The sequence below is a fragment of the Sorex araneus genome, chromosome 2 (assembly GCF_027595985.1).
Source record: "Sorex araneus isolate mSorAra2 chromosome 2, mSorAra2.pri, whole genome shotgun sequence".
Classification (NCBI taxonomy): domain Eukaryota; kingdom Metazoa; phylum Chordata; class Mammalia; order Eulipotyphla; family Soricidae; genus Sorex; species Sorex araneus.
Window position 1 is genome coordinate 31964051 of NC_073303.1, and position 27364 is coordinate 31991414.

Genomic DNA, 27364 nt, shown 5'->3' on the forward strand with positions numbered 1-27364 from the left:
CTGAGACTGCTCGAGAAATTCGACGATCAACGGGATGATGATGATGATGATGATGATGATGATGATGATGATGATGATGATGATGATGAGGAGGAGGAGGAGGAGGAGGAGGAGAAGAGGAGGAGGAGGAGGGGCAGGCTGAGGGACAGGGTGGGAAACTAATGACTTTGGTGAAGGGAAGGTCATACTGATGGTGGAATTGACATTGGAACATGGATTTACTGAAACAACTGTACAACAAATAACTTCGTAAATCATGGTGCACACAAGGGCCTCAGAGCACCACAGGTGTGGCGCTGGAGAACCTGGAGGTTGCTCAGAGGCCTCCTGAGCACTGTTTGGAAGTCCCCACCCCAAAATAGGAAGGAAAAAGGACAAAACTAATCCAGAACATAAATGGTGTTGTGGAAGACTGAATCCTTTACACTGTATGTATTTAAAGTGTCTTCTCTGTCTCATCAGAAGCTAGCTGGATTTTCATATTTTTGCCTGCCTTTAATCTGTTGTTTTATGTGACATATATGGAAATAATAAGCTTTATCCAAATATGGACAATTCTCAAAAAAATTAGAAATTGAGCTCCCATTTGACCCAGCAATACCACTCCTGGGAATGTATCCCGGAGAGGTAAAAAGGTATAGTAGTAATGACATCTGCATTTGTATGTTCATTGCAACACTGTTTAGAATAGCCAAAATCTGGAAAAAAATGGAGTGTCCAAAAACAAGTGACTGGTTAAAGAAAGTTTTGTACATCTACACAATGGAATACTATGCAGCTGTTAGAATTTCTACATGTGAAATTTGCATATAAGTGGATCATGTTAAGTGAAATGAGTCAGAATGAGAGAGACAGACATGTAAAGATCACACTCATCTGTGGAATATAAAGTAATGGAATGGGAGACTAACACTCAACAGTTGTAGAGATAAGGACCAGGAGGTCTGCTCCACAGCTTCCCTCACAAGCTGAGGGAAAAGGCAGCTCAGGAACACCAAGTAAAGTATGTTGGGAGGACTCATCAGATTGAAAGATGGGTGCTGAAAGTAGACCATAGACTGAACATGATGACCACTCAATACCTCTATTACAAACTACAACACCCAAAAGGAGAGAGAACTAAAGGAAATGCTCTGCTGCAGAAGTGGGACGGGAAGGTGGGGGATGGGGTGGGGATGGTTGGAGGGATATTTGGAACATTAGTGGAGGAGAATGGGCACTGGTGGAGGGATGGGTAAATGACCATTGTATGACTGAAATGCAAACACGAAAGTTTGTAAATTTGTAACTGTACCCCACGGTGAATCACTAATCACTGGTATCACTTGTCATTCCATTGATCTTCAATTTGCTAGAGTGGGCACCAGTAATGTCTCCATTCATCCCTGTCATGTGCTAGTGTAGCCCAATGGTATCTGCTCGGTCCAGGAACACAAAAAGCCTTAAACTGTTTGTTCAGGAAGAAGTCTGGCCATCTTGTAGGAGGGCAGCCAAACAGTCTTTTGACATCATGTGGAATCCAGTCAGTAACAGCTCTAGTCCAGCGGTCATCTCTAAATCACATTACATGTCCGGCCCATTTGAGTTTTGACGCCTTGGCAAATGAGACAGAGTCCCTGATTCTTGATCATCGACAGAGGTCAGAACTCCGCATTCCTTCTCTCTCTTGAATGAAATGTGACACTTCAAGTATAGCTCTTTTGATTCCTCTTTGGGATACCAGAGTAGCGTTTTCATCCTGTTTTCATAGGGCCCAGGTCTCTGAGGCATATGTTAGTGCAGAAAGAGTGATGGAGTAAAGAAGTTGTGCCCGGAGCCGGAGGTTCTTTGTCCTAACCACTTCTTTGACACTCTTGAAGGCAATCCACGCTGCTCTCTTCCTCCTGCACAGTTCTGGCGCCAAGTCGTTCCTCATGTTGAGTTCTCGACCCAGGTACACATAGCTGCTGCATTCGGAGATGTTCATTCCACTGAGAGCAAATGGAATGTCAGGGACTAGTTTGTTTTTCATGAACATTGTTTTGGTGAGATTCAGCTGCAATCTGACCTTTCCACACTTGCGGTCGAAGTTGGCCCGCATTTGTGCTGCTTGATTAATGTTTGGTGTTATTAGAATGATGTCACCAGTGAAGCAGAGGTGGTGTAGTTGCTGGCTGTCTATCTTCACTCCCATTCCTTCCCATTCCAGTCATCGCATGATGTTCTTGAGGGTGGCACTGAAGAGTTTCAGTGAAATGGTATCACCCTGGCGAACCCCTCTTTATGTCAATGATCAGTTCCTTGTAGAATAGTGGGATCCTGGTGGTGAATCTGTAATACAACTCATGGAGGATCTTGATACACTGAGTTTGAGTTTAAGAGGAAATTTAAGTTTAAGTTTAAGAAGAGAACTTTCAGAATGACCACCAACTGGGAGCTCTTTGGCACTACTGCGGCAACGTGGGAAGATGTTGTCATTGACAACATCAACAAGGAATATGATTGACTGGTTCAGCACCTCCATGACTGCATGAAGAATGCTGAGAGTGGGGAAGCCACAAACAGATGCCTGTCTTCGGAAACTCTCGAGCTCATTCACCAACGTGGTTTGGCACGAGCTTCAGGCAATCACAAGTTAATGTCTGAGCTTGCAAAGCTGTGCAGAGAAGTGATAAAGGAAGACCTCAAAGAGAGAAGAGCAGCAGTCTTGGCCGATGCAGGAGAAACTGGGAACAGTATTCATAATGCTCGCCTGTTCTTCACCAACTAGAAGACCAAGATGACTGCCCTCCGATGTCCTGATTAGATCTATCACATCTTTCAGAAGGGCAATGGAGAGGATTATTCATAACTTCTTCTTGGATCTCATTGATAGCCACATCCACCTGCTCACATACCAAATTCCGCAGGATGAATATGTCGTTCCCAACATCCTTCCTTCCAAAATACGAAACGCCATTTTGTCGGTAAAGACGTGTACAGCACCTGGTCCAGACAAGGTCAGACCTGAACACCTGAAGAATCTGTCGCCAGTACTTGTCAATACACTGGCTCGGCTCTTCACATGCTACCTGTCCATCTGCAAGGTTCCATCCCAGTGGAAAACCAGCAGGACCGTTCTGTTGTACAAGAAGAGAGACATCCACGACATCGGCAACTATCGCCCAATCTGCCTGTTGTCTGTCCTCTACATGTTGTTCACTCGAGTCATTCTGAATAGAATAGGCAGAACACTAGACAAAGGACAAGCATGTAAGCAAGCTGGGTTCAGAAAAGGATTCAGCATAATCGACCATATCCACACAATGACCAAGCTCATTGAAGTTTCGTGAGAGTTCAAGATCCCACTCTGTCCTAATGTTCATTGATTTAAAGAAGGCCTTTGATTCTGTTGAGACTGAAACGGTCATTGAAGCCCTAGCCAAACAGGGTGCTCAAACTCAGATTCACTAATAAAAAATTAAAATAAAATAAAATATTCTTGAGGCAATGATAACCTCAATAGGCTTAGTTCACACCCTTCTCAGATAGCAAGTAAGCAATACAAAAGAATACAAATAAAAAGAGAAAATATTCTTGTCATAAAAACTTAAGGTTTATTCCCTAATCTAACAACTTTCCTATGTATCCCACTGCAGTGTTAACTATAGAAATCATATTGAACAAGTACGTATTCCTAGAACTTATCTTTTGGGCTCAAGGGCAGGAAACACCTCACCTGGCAGTGCTCGGGGCTTACTCCTGATTCTGCACTCATCACTCCTGGTGGGATTGGGGGATGATATGGGATGGCAGGGATTGAATCTGGATCAGCTTCATGCAAGACAAGTGCCCTAGTCACTGTATTCTATCTCCAGACTTAATACTTCTAAGTGGAAGTTTATTTTTTTGACCACTTTCCTCTAATTCCTCTAATTCCTTCTCCCCTGCTCTTTGCGTTTCATAACCAGAACTCTGATCTCTGGTCTTGTTCCAAGACAAAACTTTCTGAATTGCAGAAAGAAGCAAAGTCTCATCTTTTCAACCCCTTCAAGATAAAACCTTAGAGGGGCCGGAGAGATAGTTCAACAGTTATGGCATTTGCCTTGATGCTGTTGACCAGTGTTTGATCCCCACCACACATATCCTCTGACCTCCTCAGGAGTTCTCCCTGAGTGCAGAGCCAGGAGTAAGCCCTGAACACTTTCGAGTGTGACCTGAAAGCAATACAAACAAGCAAACATAAAAACATTCTTAGATACAATGTATTTTTGGAGTCACAAAACATAAGTAATGAGATAATGTGGAATACAGAGAATTCAACAATCCGAATCTTTCCAACCATCATTCTATTCACCTATCCATCTATCTCTCTATTTATCTCCATATATTTGTACTTGACAGTGGGGAACCGAACTCTGGTTCTCACACATGGAAGGCAAACACTTACCACTGACTTCCAAGACTACAGGGTCAACAGAAATGTGGGAAAAAGCAAAAATAAACTTTCCTGGAAGAAATCTAGGAATTGTCTTATTTCAGGTAAAGCCTCATGTCATTAGTAATCAGTCAAGTTGATGTTGTGGGCACTTGATAGGTTGAATGGACATGACCCTTACCCTCCTTAATCTTCTTCCTCAAATCCTACTTATAATGCAGCACTCAAACTGAGGGACCTTTTACAGTATATTTGAGCAACACTCCTCAAAATGTCAATGTCATCAAAACAAGGGGAGTCTGGGAAACTATCATAGAGAGATGCTATGGGGATTAATATAGATCCTTGAAGGAATCCTAAAATACTGGAAGGACAGAGAGGGAATCTAATGAAATCAAAGTATGGAGTTTAGTAAAGCATCAAATTTGCTCCTGGCCATAAAAATATTTGCCATAACATCAGATGTTAGGGCAACCAAGGCCATGTCCCACAGCTGCCACCATGGAAGCTCATCTACTGGTCTTGTTCCACAAACTCATAAATAAATTCAAAAGAGATTAATGGGCTGCAAAAGTTACCCATTTTCATTCTGGCTGAGACGTCTAATTTGCAGTCAGCTTGGGAGGTAGGGCAGCTGGCGCAAAACAAAGCCCTGGCAGATGATCCCACACCCCAACGCTGCAACCTAGGTAAAAAATGAACTCCAGGGGCTGGAGCAATGGCACAGTGGGTAGGGCAGGGCGTTTTCCTTGCACGTGGCCAACCTGGGTTCAATTCTCAGCATCCCATATGCTCCCCCAGCAGCGCCAGGAGTAACTCCTGAGTGCAGAGCCAGGATTAACCCCTGTGCACTGCTGGGTGTGACTCAAAAAGCAAAAAATAAATAAATAAATAAATAAAAGAACTCCAGCCGGACTGCCCAGTTAAAAATTTTGAATTTTCTGCATTGACATCTCCAAATTCTACAACACTGACATTCCAATAGGAGCACATCGAGATTCTTGGGATGTAATGTAGAAGTCAACCTATGCCAACTAACAAAAACATTAACACAGAAGGTTTAACTAGCAACAACAGCTTAGGAATCCCTCAGACAAGGACTTAATGTCCCTGTGATGAGATCCAAAATTTTTCACCAATTTTCCACTAAAGAAATAATTTTTTATCATCCCACTAGACATTTATTAGTAACAAGCAGTATAAAATATATTATTGTGGGCCTGCTATGGGGGCAGGCTTGAGGTGTGATTGGGGAAATGGAGACAATGGTGAAGGGGAGGAAGGTGACAGTGGTGATAGGATTGGTGTTGGAAAATTGAATGCCTGTGACAAATCATCATGAACAACTTTGTAAATCGCTGTATATAAATAAAGTGTGTGTGGGAAGTTAGATGTTGCTATTCAATTATTCAAGTTATTTGTTGTAATCTGCTTTAAAATTACATAGTTTAAGAAAATAACTCCACAGGGGCCCGAGCGATAGCACAGTGGGTAGGGCGTTTGCCTTGCACGAGGCCGACCCGGGTTCGATCCCCGGCATCCCATATGGTCCCCCAAGCACTGCCAGGAGTAATTCCTGAGTGCAAAACCAGGAGTAACCCCTGAGCATCGCTGGGTGTGACCCAAAAAGCAAAAAAAAAAAAAAAAAGAAAAAGAAAATAACTCCACAAACACTAGACCAAGGGTGTATAGCTAAAAGTTGTAAGAGTCAGACCCTAAAAATTTAAGAGTAATCATCTATGCCTGTAGGATAACATAGCCGCAAGGAGCTTAGGTTTATCCAGGTCACACCCATCAAGGTGCTCCCGAGTCACTCCCATTCCTTTGTTTATCTGTAACCACTTCTCTATGCGCTCTTCCCTATCCAGTTAATTGGCTTTTCACCCCTAATCAGACTCTGTTAATTTGTAAGGTCAGATTTTTCTAGGACACTGAACTTCTATTGTAAGTTGATATTGCCTTTCTCCTCTCCTTATATCTTTTAAATAGTTTACTTTAAAGCAATGTCCTTTTTGTATAGACACAAGAAGACAATATTATGCTTTTGTAACTTGGGATTTAATTGGCTTAGAATATTATTCATTCCCGGGCATCTGCTTTCTCGACTTCAGTCTCAGTTGCCCTCAGTTCCTAGCACCCCAAAGCAGGGTCCCGACGAAGACGGGATGGACCCAGGGCAAGCAGTGAGTTATGTGCTACCCTGGCATCAAGATGGGCCTGGCCAAAGTGCCTAATTCTTAACTATAAGTTAAGAGCTTGATCATGGACAAATATTGTCATGATCCAAAAGTAACAACGAGACTCGGACCCTTCTAGGGATAGGAAAGACTAATCTGGCCTGACCACTGTAGTCTGAGATCGAGATGGCCCCTGGAGAGCAATTCTATAAGCTTAATGCATCTCTTACTGTGTCCATACAAAATGATTAATATTATGAATGCTTATATGTTTGTTGGACAAGTAGAGGACCCTCAGGATATATTCCCAGAAGTGGTATAGCTAGATCAAATGTGAGCCCAATTTCTAGTTTTTTTCTTAAGTATGAACCATACTGCTTTCAAAAAAGACTAGACCAGTTGCCATTCTTAGCAGCAATTAATTAGAATCACATTCTCCCTGCATCCGTGCCAGCACTGGTTCTTCTTGTTTTTGTGGAACCCATCTTGTTTATCCTCTATTTACCAGTCTTTGTCTAATTATTCTCCAGTTTCCCATCCTGGGAGATGCACTAACGAAGACTCACTGTATCAAGGTGTAGGAGGCCCCTGTGTGGTCAGGTTTATGGCTCTGGCTCTGGGTCTCTGGCAGGAAGGGTCTGCTTCAGAGTTTCACAGCTCACCCAGGTGCTGCTGGAGAAAAGCCTCAGTTCCTGTCATGTAGGCGTCCTCAGCTGTGTACACACTACGCGGGTCACTGATTTTCATGAGCTGTGAAGAGAGAAAGTCACCACCCCACAGCCCTAGTCTCTGATACGGGACAGGCACAGGGGAGCTTCTAGACACACATGATGAGGGGAAATGATCCAATAAAGCTCAGAAAATGGAAACTTGTCTTTTTTTGCAATTCCTCACCCTCCACCCCCTTCCTCAGACCCTGCACCCTCCCCCACGAGCGGAGTCTACATGGGCGGGAGGTAGAACCCCTCCCTGCCTGAGAGAGGAAACCCCACCGCACATTCTTGCACTGGACCTGACATGAGCCCCTTGACTGGAGAGCACATGATGGACTCTGACTCAGGACATGGGGGCTTAGAAGCTGGGACAGTGCAGGTGCATTTGTCAAGGTGGTGAGTGGCAGCAGAGTCCTCAGTATCTAGAAGCAGCGGTGACAGGTTCCCTCCTTCAGGACCCAGTGTCCAGTGTCAGGAAGTCAGGGGTGTGGGCAGTGACAACTGTGACATGCAGCAAGGATAGAGTGTCCTTTGAGAGGGTGACAGAGAGAGGATGATGGGTTCTGGTCCTGTGTGACCTCCAGCCTGCTCTATGTCACCATGATGACCAGTCCACATATGTATACTGATATCTTCATGTATGCCATGTCTGTCTAAGTGAGTCTGTTTTGTATGTTACATTTGTTAGTACCAAGTGTTACATGATGCACAGATATATTTCAGATCTCTCAAGCCCTTTACTAAATCTGATATTAAGAAAATTTGACACCAAATGACAGTAGACACAGGGGCCAAGAAAATTGGTCGATAGTTGGAAGTCTGCCTCATGAGCTGGGGGAGGAGGCAGCTGGAATAGAGAAGGAATCACTAAGTCAATAATGGTTGGAGAAATTGTTCAGGATGGGAGATGTGTGCTGAAAGTAGATAAAGGACCAAAAATGATAGCCTCTCAGTATCTATATTGCAAACCATAATGTCCAAAAGTAGAGGGAGGTCTGATCAGATCACACAGCTCTGGAGGTTCAGGATGTGGTTCTAGTCATTTGTCTTCAGTCATCAGTGTTGGAGTGTCCACATAAGTTCTCCAGCATTTAAATATCATTTTTGCAGTCAGTTACTTCCGCCCAGACATCCCACCTGAATCCAGACTTGTCTGTCCAGGTACCAACATCACCTGCATTTCTGACAGGTCTCAGTTGTCACACTCTTGTCTTGGATCCTATGCTGTCATTACCTTAGTGAGCTTCTTCCAGAATCTTGGGCCCAGTAAAAGCACCCATACTTCCACTTGCACATCCTGACATTTGGGGTTTCTCTCTGATTCCTGTCTACTAACCCATATTCCATATATTAGGAAATGCTGTAAAGTCCAACTTCAAATGCCCGCAGAATCCAGTCGCTTCCATTATATCACCTGTTCACACTGCAAAGCCCCCAACATCTCTACCCAGGAATCTGAACCAGTTCCCCAGCTCCCTGAAGCTCACTGTCCATCTGCACAGCAGCCAGACTGATGACCCAAAGACAATCGCACCAAAATGAACTTTCATTCAAACCTGCTGTAGCTGCCCCTCTTAGATAGAAGTCAAATATTACAGAGTCATGGCAGCCTCGTGACCTGGGGGCACCAGGACCTTACCTCAGTGACTGCTCTAGCCACACTGATGCCTCCTCTTCCCTGACACAGATTCATACCTGCCCTGGTGCATTTACACTGACATGTCCTGCCACCAGACACCCACACAGACAGTCCCTCACATCCTCCCATATTTCCTCAAAGATCACCTTCCTGTGGAGCCACACTGACTGGGCAAGGAAAACAGTCACTGTCCCTGTCCCCACACATTTATAAGTGGGTCCTGTTTCCCCCAGAGATTACCAATTTCAAACCAGAACACTTGCCTTGGTTATTATATTTTCAGTGTAAGTCTGTCCCCTCATACTAAATCTCAAAGGCTGGTAAGTTTTGCCTGATTTTCATTCTCTGTTGTTTGATAGACCCCTAATACTATCACTATATCTGGCACAGTGGGTAGAGGATCAGTGTAGACCATGATAGAGACACTGTCTAATTCCTGCAACTCAACCTACGTGCTGTGCTGGGGGAGCTACAATGTCTACTCCAAGTGACATCGATGTCACCCCCACTTTTTTCACAAGCGCTTTTCATCCTCACTTTACTTCTTTTTCACACTGGCACCTACAGCATACAGCACTTTATCTCTTAGCAGAACAGTATCTTGGGTTTGCAGATCCAATTTTCTAACCCCTAAGCGTAAGGTAACTGAAAGTAGTTAATAAATGCATGGATCACAGACAGCACTAAGATTCCTAGAGCTTCAGGGTTGGTGGGTGGGAGGGCTGAATTCCAATATGGCAAGTCTGAACACTCACAGAGACTTCTGTGTGCAGGGGTGACGCAGGGCCTTGAGGGGACAGTGAGAGGCAAATGCCTCCTGAGGCTCAGAGATGGGGACACACACTGAGAGAATGAGCTGTGAATGTGTGTACAAGAGAACAGGCAGCCTCCTGCACAGAAGCAACAAACAAACACCCAGATGGGGCTGAGGAGCAGACCCAGGCCTGAGCCTAGACTGACCAGCACAGAAGCCCTCGCTGCTCATGGTCCTAAGACAGGATGAAGCCGGGTGTTACCTGAGTCCCTGTGAGGAAGGCCTGTGGAATGAGGTGGTACTTAGAGACCAGGAGAAGAAGCAGGAGAGATGACCCAGACATATGAGTGACCACATCAAAACCCACAAAGACTGAGAAAGAGACATACTGGGCACAGGTCTGTCCCTGACCATCCACTCACAACCTCTCCTGTCACCTCAGGGACAGACTCAAATCCAAACAGAAAACACATGGAAGGTCTCAGGATTTCCATTTTTTTCCCTATCAGATTTCAGGGTTTTCCTTTACTAACCCCTCAATCTCACAAAACAAGAATTAGAAAAATGCAAATCTGATGCGGGTTTCAATAAGTGAGCACCATTATTCAGGAATACAAAAGGAGAACACAGATGGAGACGGCTGAGTCCTGTGCTGACTCTGTGCTGACATAACACAGAGCATCAGGGAAGAGAATGCAGGCCATGTGTGGGAGCACCCAGTGGGCAAGGATGCCAGTCTCCCCCTTTATGGTATGTGACAGGACACTCGGGTCCCAGGGCAGACAGAGAATCAGCAGTTCTTGAGTCACAGCACTGGGAAGTGAGGATGCCCAGAGGTGCAGCTGTCTCACGCTGTGAGAGAAAAGAATGAAGAGACTCAGGTGAGTGACAGAAGTGGTGACATCCTGAACCCAGCATCCCGCTCAAAGGACCCCCAAACCCAGTCCTGTCCCTCTACATAATTCTGCCCACTATAGCCTCCAGAGTCTCACTTATTGGATGCAAGAGAGATTCATTAGAGTCCTTGGAACTGTCACTGTCTGGGGAGGAACCAACAAGCCAAGGTCAGAACCCCAGGGGTTAGGACTTGAGGAGGATCTAGGGGTGCGAGAGCTCCCCGTGGGCTCTGGTCTCTATCCAGGAATCCAGGGCCCCATACTTACTTGCAACTAGAGTGTACTGTCCTCCTTCCTCACCTGCGGGAAGGAAACAGCCCAGGGAAGGTCGGGGAGAGCACTGGGTCCTGAGCCCACAGAGCAGCTCTCTAGGCCCAGGCCCCAGGGAAGAGTCAGAACACTGAAGACTGAGGGCAGGACCAGGAAACACAGAGGAAGGAGATGTTCCTGGACTGACCAGCCTCTCCTGGCTGTCTGTGCTCACAGGGACAGTCCCTGTGACCTGGGACCCTGGGGACCAGGTTCATCCCCAGCTTATGGAGGTGAAAGTGTCTTTCATGAGCAAACCTGAGAGCGGCACACACAGGGGAGTGTGAGCAACAGCACAGGGGCGAGTGATGCTCCCACTAACAAGACAGGAGAAGTAATATGGGGGGTAGGGGGGAAGAGACCACCGAAGTGGGACAAGATTCAAGACTTGCCATGGTGGACAGATTCCCCCCTGCCCCCATCTTACCTGAGCGCCTCCTCCTGCGGATCACAGCTGGCACCACAGCTCCAGTGAGCACAGCCCCGAGGAGAGCCAGGCCGACAATGATGCCCACAGTGAGGAGGGTGGGCTGAGAAGGGGGCTCTGGGAAGGGAGGAAGGAGAGGGTCTGACTCCCAGCCCCAGCCTGACCCTCAACAGTTCCCCAGAGGGGCCAACCTTGATTCCCTGAGAACAGGCTCTATGCCTGGTCTTCCTCTTACCCCATCTCAGGGTGACAGGCTCTGGCAGCCCTTCGTGCTGCACATGGCACGTGTATCTCTGCTCCTCTCCAGAAGGCACCACCACCGCTGCCCACTTCTGGAAGGTTCCATCCCCTGAGGGCCTGGTCTCCACCAGCTCTGTGTCCTGGGTCACGTCCTCCCCATCACGCTGCCAGGTCAGGGTGATCTTGGCAGGGTAGAAGCCCAGGGCCCAGCACCTCAGGGTGACCTCCCGGTCAGAGAAGGGGTGGTGGGTTATGTGTCTTTCGGGGGCCTCTGAGGAGGAAATATGAGAAAATTCACAATTTGGGTCACTTCCATAATAAGGATGAACAGGATAATTGGTTTGGAATAGGAGGCAAAAATCCAAACACAAACTTGGCTGGGGAAACTGGATAAAATCCTAATTCCTTGGAAAGTTCCTGAACAGGGTTTGGGTAGGTGGTTAGGGTCTCTCAGGAGACACTGATTCTTATCCTGCCTTGGGTGGAGGGTGAGGGACTGAGAGAAGCAGGAGTCAGAGCTAAGACCTGAGAGAGTTCACAGATGGCTGTGGGGTTCCAGGGAACCCACATTTGTTATTACAGAGCAGGTTTCCCCTCCCCCAGGGAACACCTAGAGTCCTTCATGGTCCTGTGGACACAGGGTGGGCCTGAGGGGAGGGCGAGTCCCTCTGTACAGAACATGGAAACCAGGGGGCTCTATCCCCCTCCTGACTGAAGATGGGGCACTGTTTTGGCACTGAACCCCATTATGTCCCTCCTTGAGGGGAGTCGCCCCCCATCACCGCCCCCAGGTAAGTTCTGGGGTCCTCACCACTCGGGAACTCGTACCTGTGCGCAGCAGCATGTCCTTCCCCTTCTCCAGGTATCTGAGGAGCCAAGTCACGCAGATGTCATTCAGGTAGTTCCTGCGATGCTCAGCCGCACCTCTCTGCTCCCACTTGCGCTGGGTTCTCCAAGCCTGCGTGCCCACCGCCGCCGTCCAGGAGCGCAGGTCCTCGTTCAGGGTGAGGTAGTCGGCGCCGTCGTAGGAGTATTGAGTGTACCCGCGCAGGAGGCGCCCGTCGGACCCCACGTCGCAGCCGTACATGCTCTGGTATGTGTGAGAGTCTGACCCGCCCCGCACAGATTAACCCCGAACCGAAAATGAAACCAGGGCGCGAACCACGTGGCTTCTCCCCGTCAAGGGTACGGGGTCGGGTCCCTCAGCCCCTCGGACGCTCGGACTCGCCTCGGACCCGCCTAGGGGCGACCCGTCCCGTCCCCGTGTTGGCTCGTCCCTGCCCGGCCGCGCTCACCTGCCTCGCTCTGGTTGTAGTAGCCGCGCAGGTTGTCCAGGGCCACTCGGTAAATCCGTGTGTTGGCCTTGGCGACCCGGGTCTCCTCCTCCCAGTACTCGGGTCCCTCCTGCTCCACCCACGGCGCCCGCGGCTCCATCCTCGGACTCGCCGAGTCGCTGTCGAAGCGCACGAACTGCGTGTCGTCCACGTAGCCGACGGCGATGAAGCGGGGCTCCCCGCCGGGCCGGGACACGGCGGTGCGGAAATACTGCAGGGAATGGGGACCTGGGGGAGGGAGAGGGTGAGACCAAGTCCGCCCTGCCGCCCCGCGTCCCCCTAGCCCGAACCCGCCAGGGTTCAGGATGATGGGGGGCGGGTAGGAGGAGAGGGAGACCGGAAAGGGGGAGGGACCGCAGGAGGAGTTGGAGGTTGTGGTGACAAGGAGGAACAATTGGGGGGCATCTGGGCAGGGTCCTGCACATCAATGTCTGGCACCCCCTCCCCAACCCCCTCCCACACCTCCCTCTCCCTGCAACTAACTTTCCTCCTGACCCCGTACTCACCCGCCCGGGTCTGGGTCAGAGCCAGGGCCCCGGAGAGCAGCAGCAGGAGGGGTCCTGGATCCCACATAGTCAGAGCCTTCTGGCTGGTGGAAGTGTAAGTACTGGGGACACGTCACGAGTACCCGGGCAGAAGGCGCTGTTGCAGAGGGAAGAGTGAACTCTGGGTAGACCAGGCATGCTCAGTACTGATCTCCCGCCCCCAACACCACGCTGGGGACACTGGGAGCCACACCTGGGACCTGGGACTTTACCCTCTCACCTGCTCGCTTATCTGATCTTTGTCACACTGTCTGCCCATGTCCAGGGCTGAGGCTGACTTAGCGATTTTCCATGGTTTTCATTTCAGTATCTCACTATAATCTTACAAGTTCCTGAGGACCTCAGAGATGCTTCTGTGCATTCGGGTTATGCCTGTCAGTGTTTGCCATGAGATGAATCTGAGTTAAAGCCCCTTTATTGTTGGTGGTGATGATTTTGTTTTGTCTTTGGCTCTTGGCCACACCAGTCAGTGCTTAGGAGTAACTGCTGGCTCTGTACTCAGGGATCACTTCTGGCAGTGATATGGTCATGGGACCATATGTGGTGCCGGGATCAAACTGGTATTGGCCACATGCAAGACAAGTGCCTTACCTTTGTAATAGCTCTCCTTGCAGAGTTAAAGCCTGAAAATGAACTTTATAATAAGCTGGAATAATATCAACAATAAATTCATGCTAACAGGAAGTCTTTTGTGGGGGGCAAGGGGTCACACCCAGTGATGCTCACTGTACTCAGGAATTCCCTCTGCTCAGGGGAACATAGGGGATGCAGGCAATAGAAACCATTTCTGGCAAGGGGCAAGGCAAGCACCTTACCTGCTATACTATCTCGCCAGCCCCTATAAAATCTTTTGAAGGAAAAACATATTAGATTTTTGCTGGCTACCAGCCCTAGCTGAGCTGGCCTGAATTCGGGACACCATGAGGACTAAGAAAGAGACAGAAATTGGAACAAAAAGCGTGTGGTGAGGAGGCTCATAGCCTGTGGACTGAGCCCTGACTGTTCTCCATGAATCATATTTATTACTTAGAATCCATAATCATCAGAACAACATTCTTTGGGCTAATACCTAATGACCTTAATCTATTCAAGACAGACTTTTACACATGCAAGGGCCTTGGTTTATGGGGAAAAACATCTTTGTAATGGGCTTTCTCAAGGGAGATACTTTCAGGAGAGGAAGCAGAGATAGAGCAGATACAGGAATCCCCCTCCCCTACTGGGGCAACAGTCCACGTCTAGCACCAACATTCTGGGTGTAAAAGTCCCATAAAGAACATATTTTTTCCATCTCTTTATTTATGTATCTAGTCCCCAGAAGTGTGTGTGTGTTTTTTTCTTCAGCATAGAAATGGTCCAGTTCTTTGAGTAATCTTGAAAAGAACGCCAAGCTGCTAAATTTTTCATGTAGACCAGTCAGGGCTGAGCTCTGAGCCTTCCTCAGAATGGGGTTGGGCAGATTCCCCAAACACACCAGTCCTCCTTGGCCCAGGGGCCACCAGCAGGTAGGACATTTCCCTTGCTTGCATCTGACTGGATTTTGATCCCAGATAACACATATGATTCTCTGAGCACTTCCATGTATAATTCCATAGGTGGGTGTCAGTCTCATGTTATGTTATTTTATACTCCACAAATAAGTGCAGTCCTTTTATATATCTGTCACTCTTTCTGACTCATTTCACTTAGCATGATACTCTCCATGTCTACCCACTTATATGCAAATTTCATGACTTCATCTCTCTCGAAAGCTGCTCCTGAAAGCCATTGTGTAGATGTACTGAAGTTTCTTTAACCAGTTATCTGTTCTCCGGCACTTGGGTTGTTTCCAGATTTTGGCTATTGTGAACAGTGCTGCAATGAACCTATAGGCACAGATGTCATTTTTACTGTGCTTTTTTGCACCCTTGTGATATATTCCTAGAAGTGGTATTGGGGGGTCGAATGGAAGCTCAATTTCTAGTTTTTGAAGGGCTGTGCATATTTTTTTCCAGAAAGGCTGGACCAGTCGACATTCTCACCAACAGTGAAAGAGCATCCCTTTTACTCCACATCCACGCCAGCACTGGTTGCTTTTGTTCTTTTTGATGTGTGCCAGTCTCTGTGGTGTGAGGTGATATCTCATTGCTGTTTTGATTTGCATCTCACTGATGACTAGTGATGTGGAGTATTTTTCATGTGCTTTTTGGCCATTTGTATTTCTATTTTGAGGAAGTTGCTGTTCATTTCTTCACCCCATTTTTTGATAGGGTTGGAGGTCTTTTTCTTGTACAGTTCTACTAGTGTCTTGTATATCCTGGATATTAATCGCTCATCAGATTGGTATTGAATAGATATTCTTTCCAATTCTGTGGGCTCTCTCTGTATTTTGGTCACTGTTTATTTTGAAGTGCAGAAGCTTCCTAGTTTGATGTAGTCCCCTTTGTTCGTGTTTGTTTCCACTTGCTTGGTCAGTGGTGTTTCATTCTTAAAGATACTTTCAGCTTCAATGTCACGAAGAGCTCTGCCTACATTTTCCTCTGTGTACCTTATGGATTCATGTCTGATATTGAAGTCTTTAATCCACTTTGATCTGACTTTTGTGCCTGGCATTAGACAGAGGTCAGCGTTTATTTTTTTGCAGGTAGCTATCCAGTTTTCCCAGCACTACTTGTTGAAGAGGCTTTCCTTGTTCCACTTCACACTTCTTGATCCTTTGCCAAAGATTAAGTGGTCATGTATTTTGGGAGTCTGTGACAGGATATCCAGCTCTGTTTCATTGGTCCGCAGGTCTGTTTCTAGCCCAATAACATGCTGTTTTAATTACTACTGCTTTGTAATACAGTTTGGAGTTGGGAAAGGTGATGCCACCCATCTTCTTTTCCCCAAGGATTGATTTAGCTCTTCGTGGGGATTTATTGTTCCCTATAAATTTCAGGAGTGTTCTGTCTATTTCTTTGAAAAATGTCATGGGTGGCAATGTTCCATGCATCCTCTGCTCATCCCATCCAGGTATCAGCCCCTGTCAGGGGTCCTTTCTGGAGTCATGATTCTAACCAGTCCCCAGGAAAGCCGATTTTCATCCTTGGTCTGCAGGGGACAGGAACTGAGGAACGCTGCGCCTGCACCCCAAGCTGCAACTTTCCACGAATCCCTACTCATCCCATCCAGGTATCCGCCCGGCCAGTGTCAGGGCTCCTTCCCGGAGCCACGGCTGCCAACATGGCCTCGAGTTATTCTCTCCCTTCCATATCCCGTAAGAACCATAAGTTACCCTCTTAGCTGGAACTTTCACCAGGTTAGCTTAACTACCAGAAACACATTAGCCAATAACTCATTAAGCCCACCTCAGTTAATAGTGTTAATATCAATTAATTAATACCTCAATCAATCATAAGCAGAATAGTAACAGTGAGTGTGAAGGGTTAAGCCACATAGTTCACAATGGTAAAGCAATGCAGATCCCCACCAAGCTTACTTATTGAAGAGGCTAGGCAGAAGATCCCCAAAGCAGTGAAGTGCTAGATAACCTCTCTGACAAGGAATTTAGAAGGGAGCAACTGAGGATGCTTAAGGAGCTAAAATAAACAATAGAAAGCAATGCCCAATAAAATACAAGAGGATTTGAAGGTAGAAATGCAAAAAATGCAAACAAAATTACAAACGGAAATGTCAGACCTGAAAAACCTGGTCATTGTCACTGTCACTGTCATCCGTTACTCACGGGCACCAGTAACATCTCTCATTGAGAGACTTATTGTTACTGTTTTTGGCATATCCAATATGCACGGGTAGCTTGCCAGGCTCTGCCGTGTGGGCTCCATACTCTCAGTAGCTTGCCGGGCTCTCTGGGCTCTCGGAGAGGGGTGGAGGAATCAAACACGGGTTGGCCACATGAAAGGCGAAAGCCCAACCACGGTGCTATCGCTCCAGCCAGAAGAGAAAAAAATCTGGTCGGCGAATAAAAAAACTCAGTGGAAGGCCTCAGCAGCAGAATAACAGCTGCTGAGTACAGAATCAGTGAGCTCGAAGATGAAGTCCAGAGACTCTCTAGAAAAGAAGAGAAAATGGAAAAAAGACTGACAATCTGGGAACAGATGGCAAGAGAAGATCATGATGAAGCCAAGAGGAGTAATATAAGAATTATTGGAGTCCCAGAGGGACAGGAAGAAAACCCCGATGAAGACGAAACTGTCAAAGACATCATTGCTATGATGTTCCCAGAGCTGAAGAAAACATGCAACCACATTCAGGAGGCCCAAAGGGTACCAGCTAGAAGAAATCCAAATAAAAATACCCCAAGACACATCCTGATCAAAATGACCAAAACCTTAGATAGAGACAAAATCCTGAGAGCAGTAAGATCAAAGAAAGAATTTGCCAATAAAGGAGCATCCTTAAGATTCACAGCCGACTTGTCTGATGAAATCCTCACGGCCCCAAAACTGTGGTGGGTTATAGTGAAAAAACGCAATGAACATATATTTGAGGGTGTGTGTAAGGATACCTCACATGCTAAATGAAGAAGCAGTTCTGATAGAGAAGGGATCACCAAGCAAAGGGTGCTAGGCGGGCTCACTAGGGATGGGAGATAAAGGCTGAAAATAGACTATAGACTAAACATGATGCCTACTTAATACCTCTGTAGCAAATCACAACACCCAAAAAGAGAGAGAGCGAGCAAAAGGGAATACCCTTCCACAGTGTCAGGGTGGGGTGAAGGGGACAGGGTGGGGGTAGTGGGAGGGATGCTGGGACCATTTGTGGTGGAAAATGGGCACTGGTGGAGGGATGGGTACTTGATCATTGTATGACTGAAATGTAAGCATGAAAACTTGTAAGTCTGTAACTTTATCTCACAGTGATTCACTAATAAAAAAATTTAGAAACATTAAAAAAACAACAAAAAAATAAAAAATATTGAAAGTCTGAATTTTTATTAAAAAAACATTTTTCAGGGGCTGGAGCGATAGCACAGCGGGTAGGGCATTTGCCTTGCATTTGGCTGACCCGGGTTCAATTCCCAGCATCCCATATGGTCCCCTGAGCACCGCCAGGGGTGATTCCTGAGTGCAGAGCCAGAAGTAACCCCTGTGCATTGCCAGGTGTGACCCAAAAAGCAAAACAAAACAAAACAAAACAAAACATTTTTCTTGGCTTGCCAACTTTAATAGACTACCCTGGAGTTGACGCATCGTATAAATTATCTGGTTTGGGAGTTATCAGGATCTTTTGACAGTAAAATCAGTGTGTCTTAAATACATTGTGAGCCAAATAAAACAAGCACATGAAAAAAAATCTCAATGAAATAAATGCCTCACCAAAATGCTTTACCCGGCTAGACTCTCATTCATAACAGAAGGAACAACACACAGTTTCACAGATAAACAACAGCTCAGGAACTTCATAGACTCAAAACCATGGTTACAAGAACAACTGAATAAGCTACTTTAAGACAAAACAGACCCCTCAAATACAACAAATTTCAGTAGAAAAATTGTTATGGGGACAAAACCCAATAACAATAATCTCTCTCAGTGTCAATGGGTGAAACGCACCAATTAAAAGACACAGGCTGGCAGGATGGATTAGAAAATTGAACCCAACATCCTACTGCCTGCAAGAAACACATCTCAACAGTGAGAGTAAATACAGGCTCCAAGTCAAAGGTTGGAAAACAATCCTACAGGCGAACAACTCCCATAAAAAAGCTAGGGTAGCCATCCTAGTATCAGACCACATTGATTTCAGACTGAAGAAGGTCACAAGAGACAGTGAAGGTCATTTCTTATTGATAAAGGAATCTGTACAACAGGAAGAAATAACAATACTAAATTTATATACACCTAATGAGGGACCAGCAAAGTACGTAAAACAACTCATAGACTTGAAGAAAGACATCGATAGCAACACGATACTAGTGGAAGACTTCAACACTGCTTTATGACCTCTTGATAGATCAACCATACTTAAGCTTAACAAGGACATACTTCGTTTGAGGGAAGAAATGGAAGAAAGGAACTTCAGGACACTTCATCCTCAAAGAGCTGAATACACATTATTCTAAGTGTGCACGGAACATTCTCCAAGATAGACCACATGCTGAGCCACAAAACATGCCTCCATAAAATTAAGAAGATAGAGATTGCATCAACAATCTTCTCAGACCATGATGCGCTGAAATTAGAAATAAATCACACAAACAGAAAATGAAATCAAACACTTAGAAATTTAACAGCTCACTATTGGACAACGAGTGGCTTAGGATACTGGTGGTGGGGAATGTGCACTGGTGAAGGGATGGATGTTTGATCATTGTGTGATTGTAACCCAAATATGAAAGCTTGTAACATCTCACAGTGATTCAATAAAATTTTTTTAAAAAAGAAAAATGTCATGGGTATCCTGAGAGGGACCACATTAAATTTGTATAGTGCTCTGGGCAGTATTGCCATTTTGATAATATTAATCCTCCCTATACATGAGTAGGGGATGTGTCTCCATTTTCTACTGTCCTCTATTTTTCTTGAAGTAGCGTTTTGTGATTTTCCTTGTATAAGTCCTTTACCTCTTTCGTTAAGCTGATTCTGAGTTACTTGATTTCCTGAGGTACTATTGTGAATGGGATTTTTTTAATGTCTCATTCTTCTCATTCATTACTTGTATATAAAAAATTCATGGACTTTTGGGTGTTGATTTTGTAGTCTTAACTATAGCACTGTAGCACTGTCATCCAATTGTTCAATGATTTGCTCGAGCAGGCACCAATAACGTCTCCATTGTGAGACTTGTTACTGTTTTTGGCATATCAAATATGCCATGGGTAGCTTGCCAGGCTCTGCCATATGGGCGGGATACTCTCGCTGTTTGCCAGGCTCTAGGAACTTTTCTGTAGAGTCTTTAGGGCTTTCTAAGTAGTGTATTAAAGAGAATTAAAGACCTCACATCTGCAAATAGTGATAGCTTGACCTTTTCCTTTCGTATCTGTATGCCTTTGTTCTCTTGTTCTTGCCTCACTGCTATGGCCAGTACTTCCAGTACTATATTGAATAGGAATGGCAAAAGGGGGCAATCTTGTCTTGTGCCCCATGTTAGAGGGAGGGCTTTTAGTTTTTCCCCATTGAGAATGATGCTTGCAATGGGCTTTGGTAGATGACTTTGAGGAAAGTTCCTTCAAAGCCCATTTTCCTGAGAGTTTTCATCATAAAGTGGTGCTGCATTTTGTCAAATGCTTTCTCTGCGTCTACTGATACGATCATATTACTCATATTCCAGGTCTTCTTGGTTCAGCGCAAGAACTGCGTGTCGTCCACGTAGCCGACGGCGATGAAGCAGGACTCCCGCCGGGCCGGGACGCGGCCGGCCGTGCGGAAATACCGCAAGGAGTGGGGACCTGGGGGAGGGGAAGGGGTGAGATCCGGCCGGCCCGACCCGCCGTCCAGTCCCTTGGCCCGGATCCAGGATGATGTGGGGTAGGAGGAGATGGGAAGGAGACGGGAAAGGGGAGGGGCGCAGCAGTAGTTGAAGGTTGGGGGGAACAAGGAGGAACATTGGGGGAAGAACTGGAGAAACTCCTTCTCCTGGGTCCTGCATATCATGCCTGGCAGTCCCCACCCTTTTCCCCTCAACAAACTCCCCTCCAGACCCCGCACTCACTCGCCCGAGTCAGGGTAAGGGCCAGGGCCCCCGAGAGCAGCAGAAAGGGGGGTCGTGGCTCCCACATACTCAGAGAATCGGCCGGTTCTAACTCTCTCGCCATTCCCATCAGTTTATAACCGGGAGCCGCGCTGAGGCTGATTGGCTGATCTAGACAGTGATACCCAATGGGAGTGAGGACTGGGGATGCGCCACGAGTGTCCAGATGAAGGCGCTGACAGGTTGCAGAGGAAGAAGTAAAACTCTGGGGAGACCAGGAATCCCCAGTCCTGATCTCTGGTCCCCAGCACCACACTGGGACCAAGTCACTGGGAACCACACCTGGGACCTGGGACTTCACCCTCTCACCTGCTCCCTTACCCAATCTTTGTCCCACTGTCTCCCCGTGTCCAGGCTGAGACTGACTCAGCGATTTTCCATGGTTTTCATTTCAGGATCTCACTACAATCTTACAAGTTCCTGAGGACCCCAGAAATTCTTCTGTGCATTCAAGTTATGCTTATCAGTGTTTGCCGCGAAAGGAATCTGAGTTAAAGCCCTTTATTGTGGGTGGTGATGATTTTGTTTTGTTTTTAGGTCTTGGCCACACCAGTCATTGCTCAGGGGTAACTCCTGGCTCTGGTCTCAGGGCTCACTCCTGGCAGGTTCATGTGGTGTTGGGGGAACAAACCCATGTTAGCCACATGCAACACGAGTACCTTACCTTTGTAATATTTCTCCTGCACAGTTAAAGCCTGAAAATGGCTTCAACTGGAATAATACAAAAAACAGATTAATGCTAACTAGATGTGTTTTTTTTGGGGGGGAGGCAGGGGGTCACACCCAGTGATACTGTACTCAGGAATTACTACTGGCAGTACTTGAGGGGGAAACATATGGAATGAAGCCAAATAGAACATGTTTCTGGCAAGGTGCAAGGCAAGCACCTTACCTGCTATACTATCTCACCAGACTCTAGAAAGTCTTTTGAAGAAAAACCATATTAGATTTTTGCTGGGGACCAGCCCTAACTGAGCAAGCCTGAACCAGAGACACCATGAGGACTAAGAAAGACACAGACATGGGAGTGAAAAGCAAACGGTGTAGAGGTTCACAGCCTGAGGACTGAACTCGGACTGTTCTTTGTGAATCATATTTATTATTTAGAACAACATATTATTTAGAACAACATAATCATCAGAACAACATTCTTTGGGCAAAAACTAACTACCTAAATCTATCCAAAATAGACTTTTACACATCGAAGGGTCTTGGTTCATGGGGAAAATATCTTTGTAATGGGCTTTCTTTCATTCATTCATTTATTTATATATTTATTTTGTTTTTTTGGTCACACCCGGCGATGCACAGTGGTTACTCCTGGCTCTTCACTCAGGAATTACCCCTGGCGGTGCTCAGGGGACCATATGGGATGCTGGGATTAGAACTGGGGTCGGCCGCATGCAAGGCAAATGCCCTACCCGCTGTGCTATCGCTCCAGCCCCTCATTTATTTATTTTTAAGATGACTTTAGGCCTTGATTTCTGAATCCGTATTTGTGTAAAAGAACCAATGGAGGCTGCGTGAGCTGGTAGTAGCTAATAAAAGTTGTTTAGAAGCATTTATTTATTTATTTATAAATAATTTTTTATTAATGAATCACCAAGAGCTACAATTACAGACTTACAAACTTATATGCTTGTGTTTCAGTCATACAATGATTGAGTACCTATCCCTCCACCAGTGCCCATTCTCCACCACTAATGATCCCAGTATCCCTTCCACCACCTACACCCTGTCCCCTTCATCCCACCCTGCCTCTGTGGCAGGGCATTAACTTTTGCTCTCACTCTCCTTTTGGGTGTTGTGGTTTTCAATAGAGGTATTAAGTGGCCATCACATTTGGTCTATAGTTTACTTTCAGCATGCATCTCCCATCTCGAGCAGGCCCTCCTAGCACCCTTTACTTGGTGGTTTCTTCTCTATCTGAGCTGCCTTTTCCCCAGCACGTGAGGCCAGCTTTAAAGCTGTGGAGCAATCTTCCTGGTACTTATCTCTACTATTCTTGGGTGTTAGTCTTCATTCTGTTACTTTGTATTTCACAAATGAGTGCAATCTTTCCATATCTGTCCCTTTCTTCCTGACCCATTTCACTTAACATGATACTTTCCATGTTGATACACCTATGTGCAAATTTTATGACTTCATCTTTTCTAACACTGCAGGGGTTAAGGGGCACATGCAGCCGGGTTCTGTGCTCACACATGGGCCTCAGAGCACCACTGGTGAGGTGCTGGAAACCCTGAAGCTCGCTCAGTCTCTTGAGCACTGCTCGAGAGTTCCCACCCCTAAATAAGAAGGAAAAAGAACAAAACTAATTCAGAACATAGATGGTGCTGTGGAAGAGTGAATCCTTTACATTTTATATCTTCTAAGCATCTTCTCTGTCTCATCAGAAGCTAACTGGATTTTCATATTTTCTTCTGCCTTTGATCTGTAGTTTTATGTGATGTATATGGAACAATTAAGCTTTATATATATGTAGAAATGTTTTTTTTAATAATTGTGTTATATAATTTTGAACAGTCAACTGGAGAACAATGAGAGTCACCTAACAGGTAAAACACTGCTTTCTTCAGAAAATGGGGTACATGATTATTAGGTACCTCAAACTTTACAGATGTATTAGGTTTCTGAAAAACAAGTTATAGATCCATTTGGTAAAAATAAATGTCAAATTGGTAGGTGAGATATGGACTAAAAATCTGGTTGTGTTAATGAGGATCAAAGGTGAACGTGGTCAGCAGGGATCCAGGCTCCCATGGGTGAGCCCTGGCTCCATCTGGGCACTCAGCATGGAAGACAAGAGACAGCAGGTCGTGGAGAACATGGGGCTGACAATGGAATAATGTGGTAGCATTTGTTTTGATTTATTAGTATCTTTTCCAGTTACCAATCCTGTTCAAAGCTGAGGGGTCCTTGGACAGGCCAGGACCATTGTTCTCCTGCCCCTCCCTGGGGGAAAGAGCATCCAGGTCCTGATGAGAGAGTAGGGAGATGACGGAGCTGTTCTCTCCTCAGACTCTGTTTATACGGGGTGAACGTGATAAAGGGACCAAACAGATTGGAAAGTGAATAAGGCGATTGCCTTGCTCGCCACTGACCAGGGTTCTATTCCTGACACCCCATGTAGTCAGCTTAACCCTACGAAGAGTTACCCCTGACTATAGCCAGGTGTGACCCCAAAATCAAACAATGAAAAGACTATCAGATAAATTCATCATCTGAGCAAGGTGATGGGGAGGGACCTGACTGGTTGGCAGAGGGAGGAGGAAGTGGAGCAGCGCTCAGGAGATGAGAGAGTGACTGACTGGGAAATGGCCTGTGGGAGGGCAGGGCTGGACTCTGCTGGGCTCAGAGACCCACATGGGGCAGCAGGAGAGGACACGGAACAGATTGGTGGAAAGTGCAGCAAAGTAGCCATAGATATGAGCTGCAGTTACTATTACTAAGGCCACACAGACCTTTCCCCTTGTCTCAGGAGCTGTTATTGGGACCTCACTTGGGGTGCGTGATCCTGGGATAGGGTCCTCAGAGAAAAAAGAAAACAGTAGCATCCAAATACAGTGTGGAGATTCGTGATACTGCCCTGACATGGAATTATTAGCTGTAGAAATGTGATAGTGATAAAAGATGAAGAATGTTCCTAAGAAAGGGAACAGGGAGTGGAAGGAAATTTACCTTGCAGTTTCTAGTTTTGGCTTCACGGGCTGGAGAAAGAGGTTCTGGGGACATTTTGGAACCTCAGCACAGCACAAGGTCCCATTGGTTTCCCTTTCGCAAGGCTCCCAATCCTGACCCCAGGACTGCTCTGAAGGCACCTTCATCCCATGTATGTCCTCCTCCAGGTCAGCATCTCAGCCTGAGTCAGACCACAGCCCCGCCCCTGCAAAGTAGGAGCGAGCAGAGTAGCGGCGCCCCCGTGTGGCCATAGAGCAGAAAGACAACTCAGTCCGAATTGTGCTTCCTAGCTGGGAGCTCTCCATGAGCTCCCTGCTGTGCACACTAGGGGGCGCCCTATCTGGCGTCAGGTCCTGTGTCTGAATATAGCACTGTCCTCCAGTTGTTCATTGGTTTGCTCCAGCGGGCACCAGTAACGTCTCAGTTTCCCTAAACACATACTCATATAGAGGCTCCTCCTCATTCATAACCGTGAGACTGGCGGTATGATTAACCAACGTGCATGAGAAATCCTTGTTAATAGTATTGTAAACAAAAAAATTAATCCAAAACATTTTTTTTTCTTTTTGGGTCACACCCAGCGTTGCGCAGGGGTTACTCCTGTCTCTTACACTCAGGAATTGCTCCTGGTGGTGCTCGGAGGACCATATGGGATGTTGGGAATCGAACCCATGTTGGCTGCATGCAAACGCGCTACCCGCTCTGCTATCGCTCCAACCCCAAGAATTAAATTTTTTATTGAATGGTGACGTTGGGGTCTGGTGGCATCTCTGCGGTGTGTTACTCTCTTCCTCTTCTGAGATTTTTTGTGAGTCTCTGAATCATGGCTATTAATGAGATTAAATGGAGCTTAAATGGCGCCAGACGCAGTTCGAGGGCATGATTGCCAGGCTACCAGATGAACAGGGAGATGTGGAGAGGTCACCCATTTCTGACTCTGCAAGCCTAGAAATTTCATTCCCTAGTCCCCATACCTGGGTAGTTCAGTAGATTCACTCAGGGATAAGGCTTGTCCAAGCCTGTGGAGATGGATTGTGAGCATGACAGCAACTGAGTTCTGGAGGTTTTTGACTGTTGAGGCTTTTTCTGGGATAGGAGGGGAGGCATGAGATAGCCTGGCACAGGGTCGCCTGCACAGGGTCCCATAGCATCTCTGTAGCATGTTGCTCCCTTCCTTCCTCTTCAGAGGTTTATTTGTGAGTTTCTGGATCATGGCACTTAATGAATTATAATATAATCTCTTTTTGGTTTTGGGGTGACATCCAGTGATTCTCAGAGGTTGCTCCTGTTCTGCACTCCGGAATTACTCCTGGTGGTGCTTGGGGGACTGACAGGATGCCAGGGATTGAACATGGGTCAGCCGTGTGCAAAGCAAACACCACCGTGCTATGGCTCTGGTCCCAATCTTGCAAGGTTTAATTAAAGTAAAAAAATGCAACCTTAGTTTTTGAATTCTTTGTCAAATGGGTTAGTCTCCCATCACCATCCCTGGAGACCCATCACCATGAAATAAACTTCTGTCCTTCTGTCTTCTGTTATAAAGAACTCGGGCACAGCAATATAATATTAGTTGAAATTGGGTGAGTTTATGTGAACTCTATGCCACCTTTGCAAGATTTTTTTTTAATTTTTAATTTTTTTTAGTGACTCACAGTGAGGGTACAGTTACAGATTCACACCTTTTCATGCTTGTTTTTCCCTCATGCAATGTTCGAGAGCCCATACCTCCACCAGTGTCCATTCTCCACCACCAATGAACCCAGTATCCCACCTACCCCCCCATCCCATCCCCCCACCCCACCCCGCCTCTGTGGCAGGGCATTCCAATTTGTTCTCTCTCTATCCTTTTGGGTGTTGTGGTTTGCAACAGGGGTATTGAGTGACCATCATGTTCAGTCTCTAGTCTACTTTCAGCACGCATCTCCCTCCCCGCGCAGGATCTCCAATCACATTTTACTTGGTGTTCCCTTCTCGATGTGGAATGACTTTCCACCAACATGTGAGGCCCGCTTCCAAGCTATGGAGCCAAACTCCTGGCATTATATACTACTATTCTCACCTTTGCAAGTTTTTGTAACTAATAGTACTTGAAAGTAAAGAAAAACATTTGAAAAAAGTCAGTACTGCCAAAGGCTGTGGAACTGGACAGATGAACAGAACTGAGCTAATTGCCTGGAGATGGGGTTCGGGGGAAGGGAAAGTGGGAGGAAGGATGGGACTTTGGGACACTGGTGGAGGGAAGCAAGGACTTTGGTGATGACTGCTATGCAATGTATGCATAAAACGATTATTAAAAATACTGTAATGATGATCTATCAATTAAATGGGGGGGGTGAGAAAGGTATGACTTAGGAACTAAGTAGGAAAAAAGCTCTTGGGGAGATGGCTCAAAAAACTGGAATGCTTTGCATATTGGAGCCCCCAAGGTCCAATCCCCATGACTGCATGTGCATCATGTGCCCACCACCCCACACTCCCACCTCTACCAAAATATGCATTTGAGCTGGGCTGGGGTTGTGGTTCAGCAGTAGAGCCTCTGACCTTGCATATGGAAGATTCTGGGCATCCCCCAATCCCAG

The 27364-nt window shown here is 46.3% G+C and overlaps 1 protein-coding gene across 1 annotated transcript; it reads right to left on the bottom strand.

The window, feature by feature from the left end:
* Positions 1-10777: 10777 nt before the first annotated feature.
* On the bottom strand, positions 10778-13458 carry LOC129401632 (patr class I histocompatibility antigen, A-2 alpha chain-like). The gene is made up of 6 exons (XM_055124357.1): positions 13392-13458; positions 12847-13113; positions 12380-12658; positions 11547-11822; positions 11312-11428; positions 10778-10875 (listed from the first exon to the last, which is right to left on the bottom strand). Exons 1-6 carry the CDS (start codon positions 13456-13458, stop codon positions 10778-10780), a joined length of 1104 nt encoding a protein of 367 aa, XP_054980332.1.
* Positions 13459-27364: the final 13906 nt, after the last annotated feature.

Coding starts and splice junctions, on each gene's coding strand:
- LOC129401632 (XM_055124357.1), bottom strand. CDS start 13,458: ATGTGGGATCCAGGACCCCTCCTGCTGCTGCTCTCCGGGGCCCTGGCT. Junction 11,429..11,546: donor GCCTGTCACCCTGAGATGGG/GTAAGAGGAAGA, acceptor CTCCCTTCCCAG/AGCCCCCTTCTCAGCCCACC. Junction 10,876..11,311: donor CCGCAGGAGGAGGCGCTCAG/GTAAGATGGGGG, acceptor TCCTTCCCGCAG/GTGAGGAAGGAGGACAGTAC.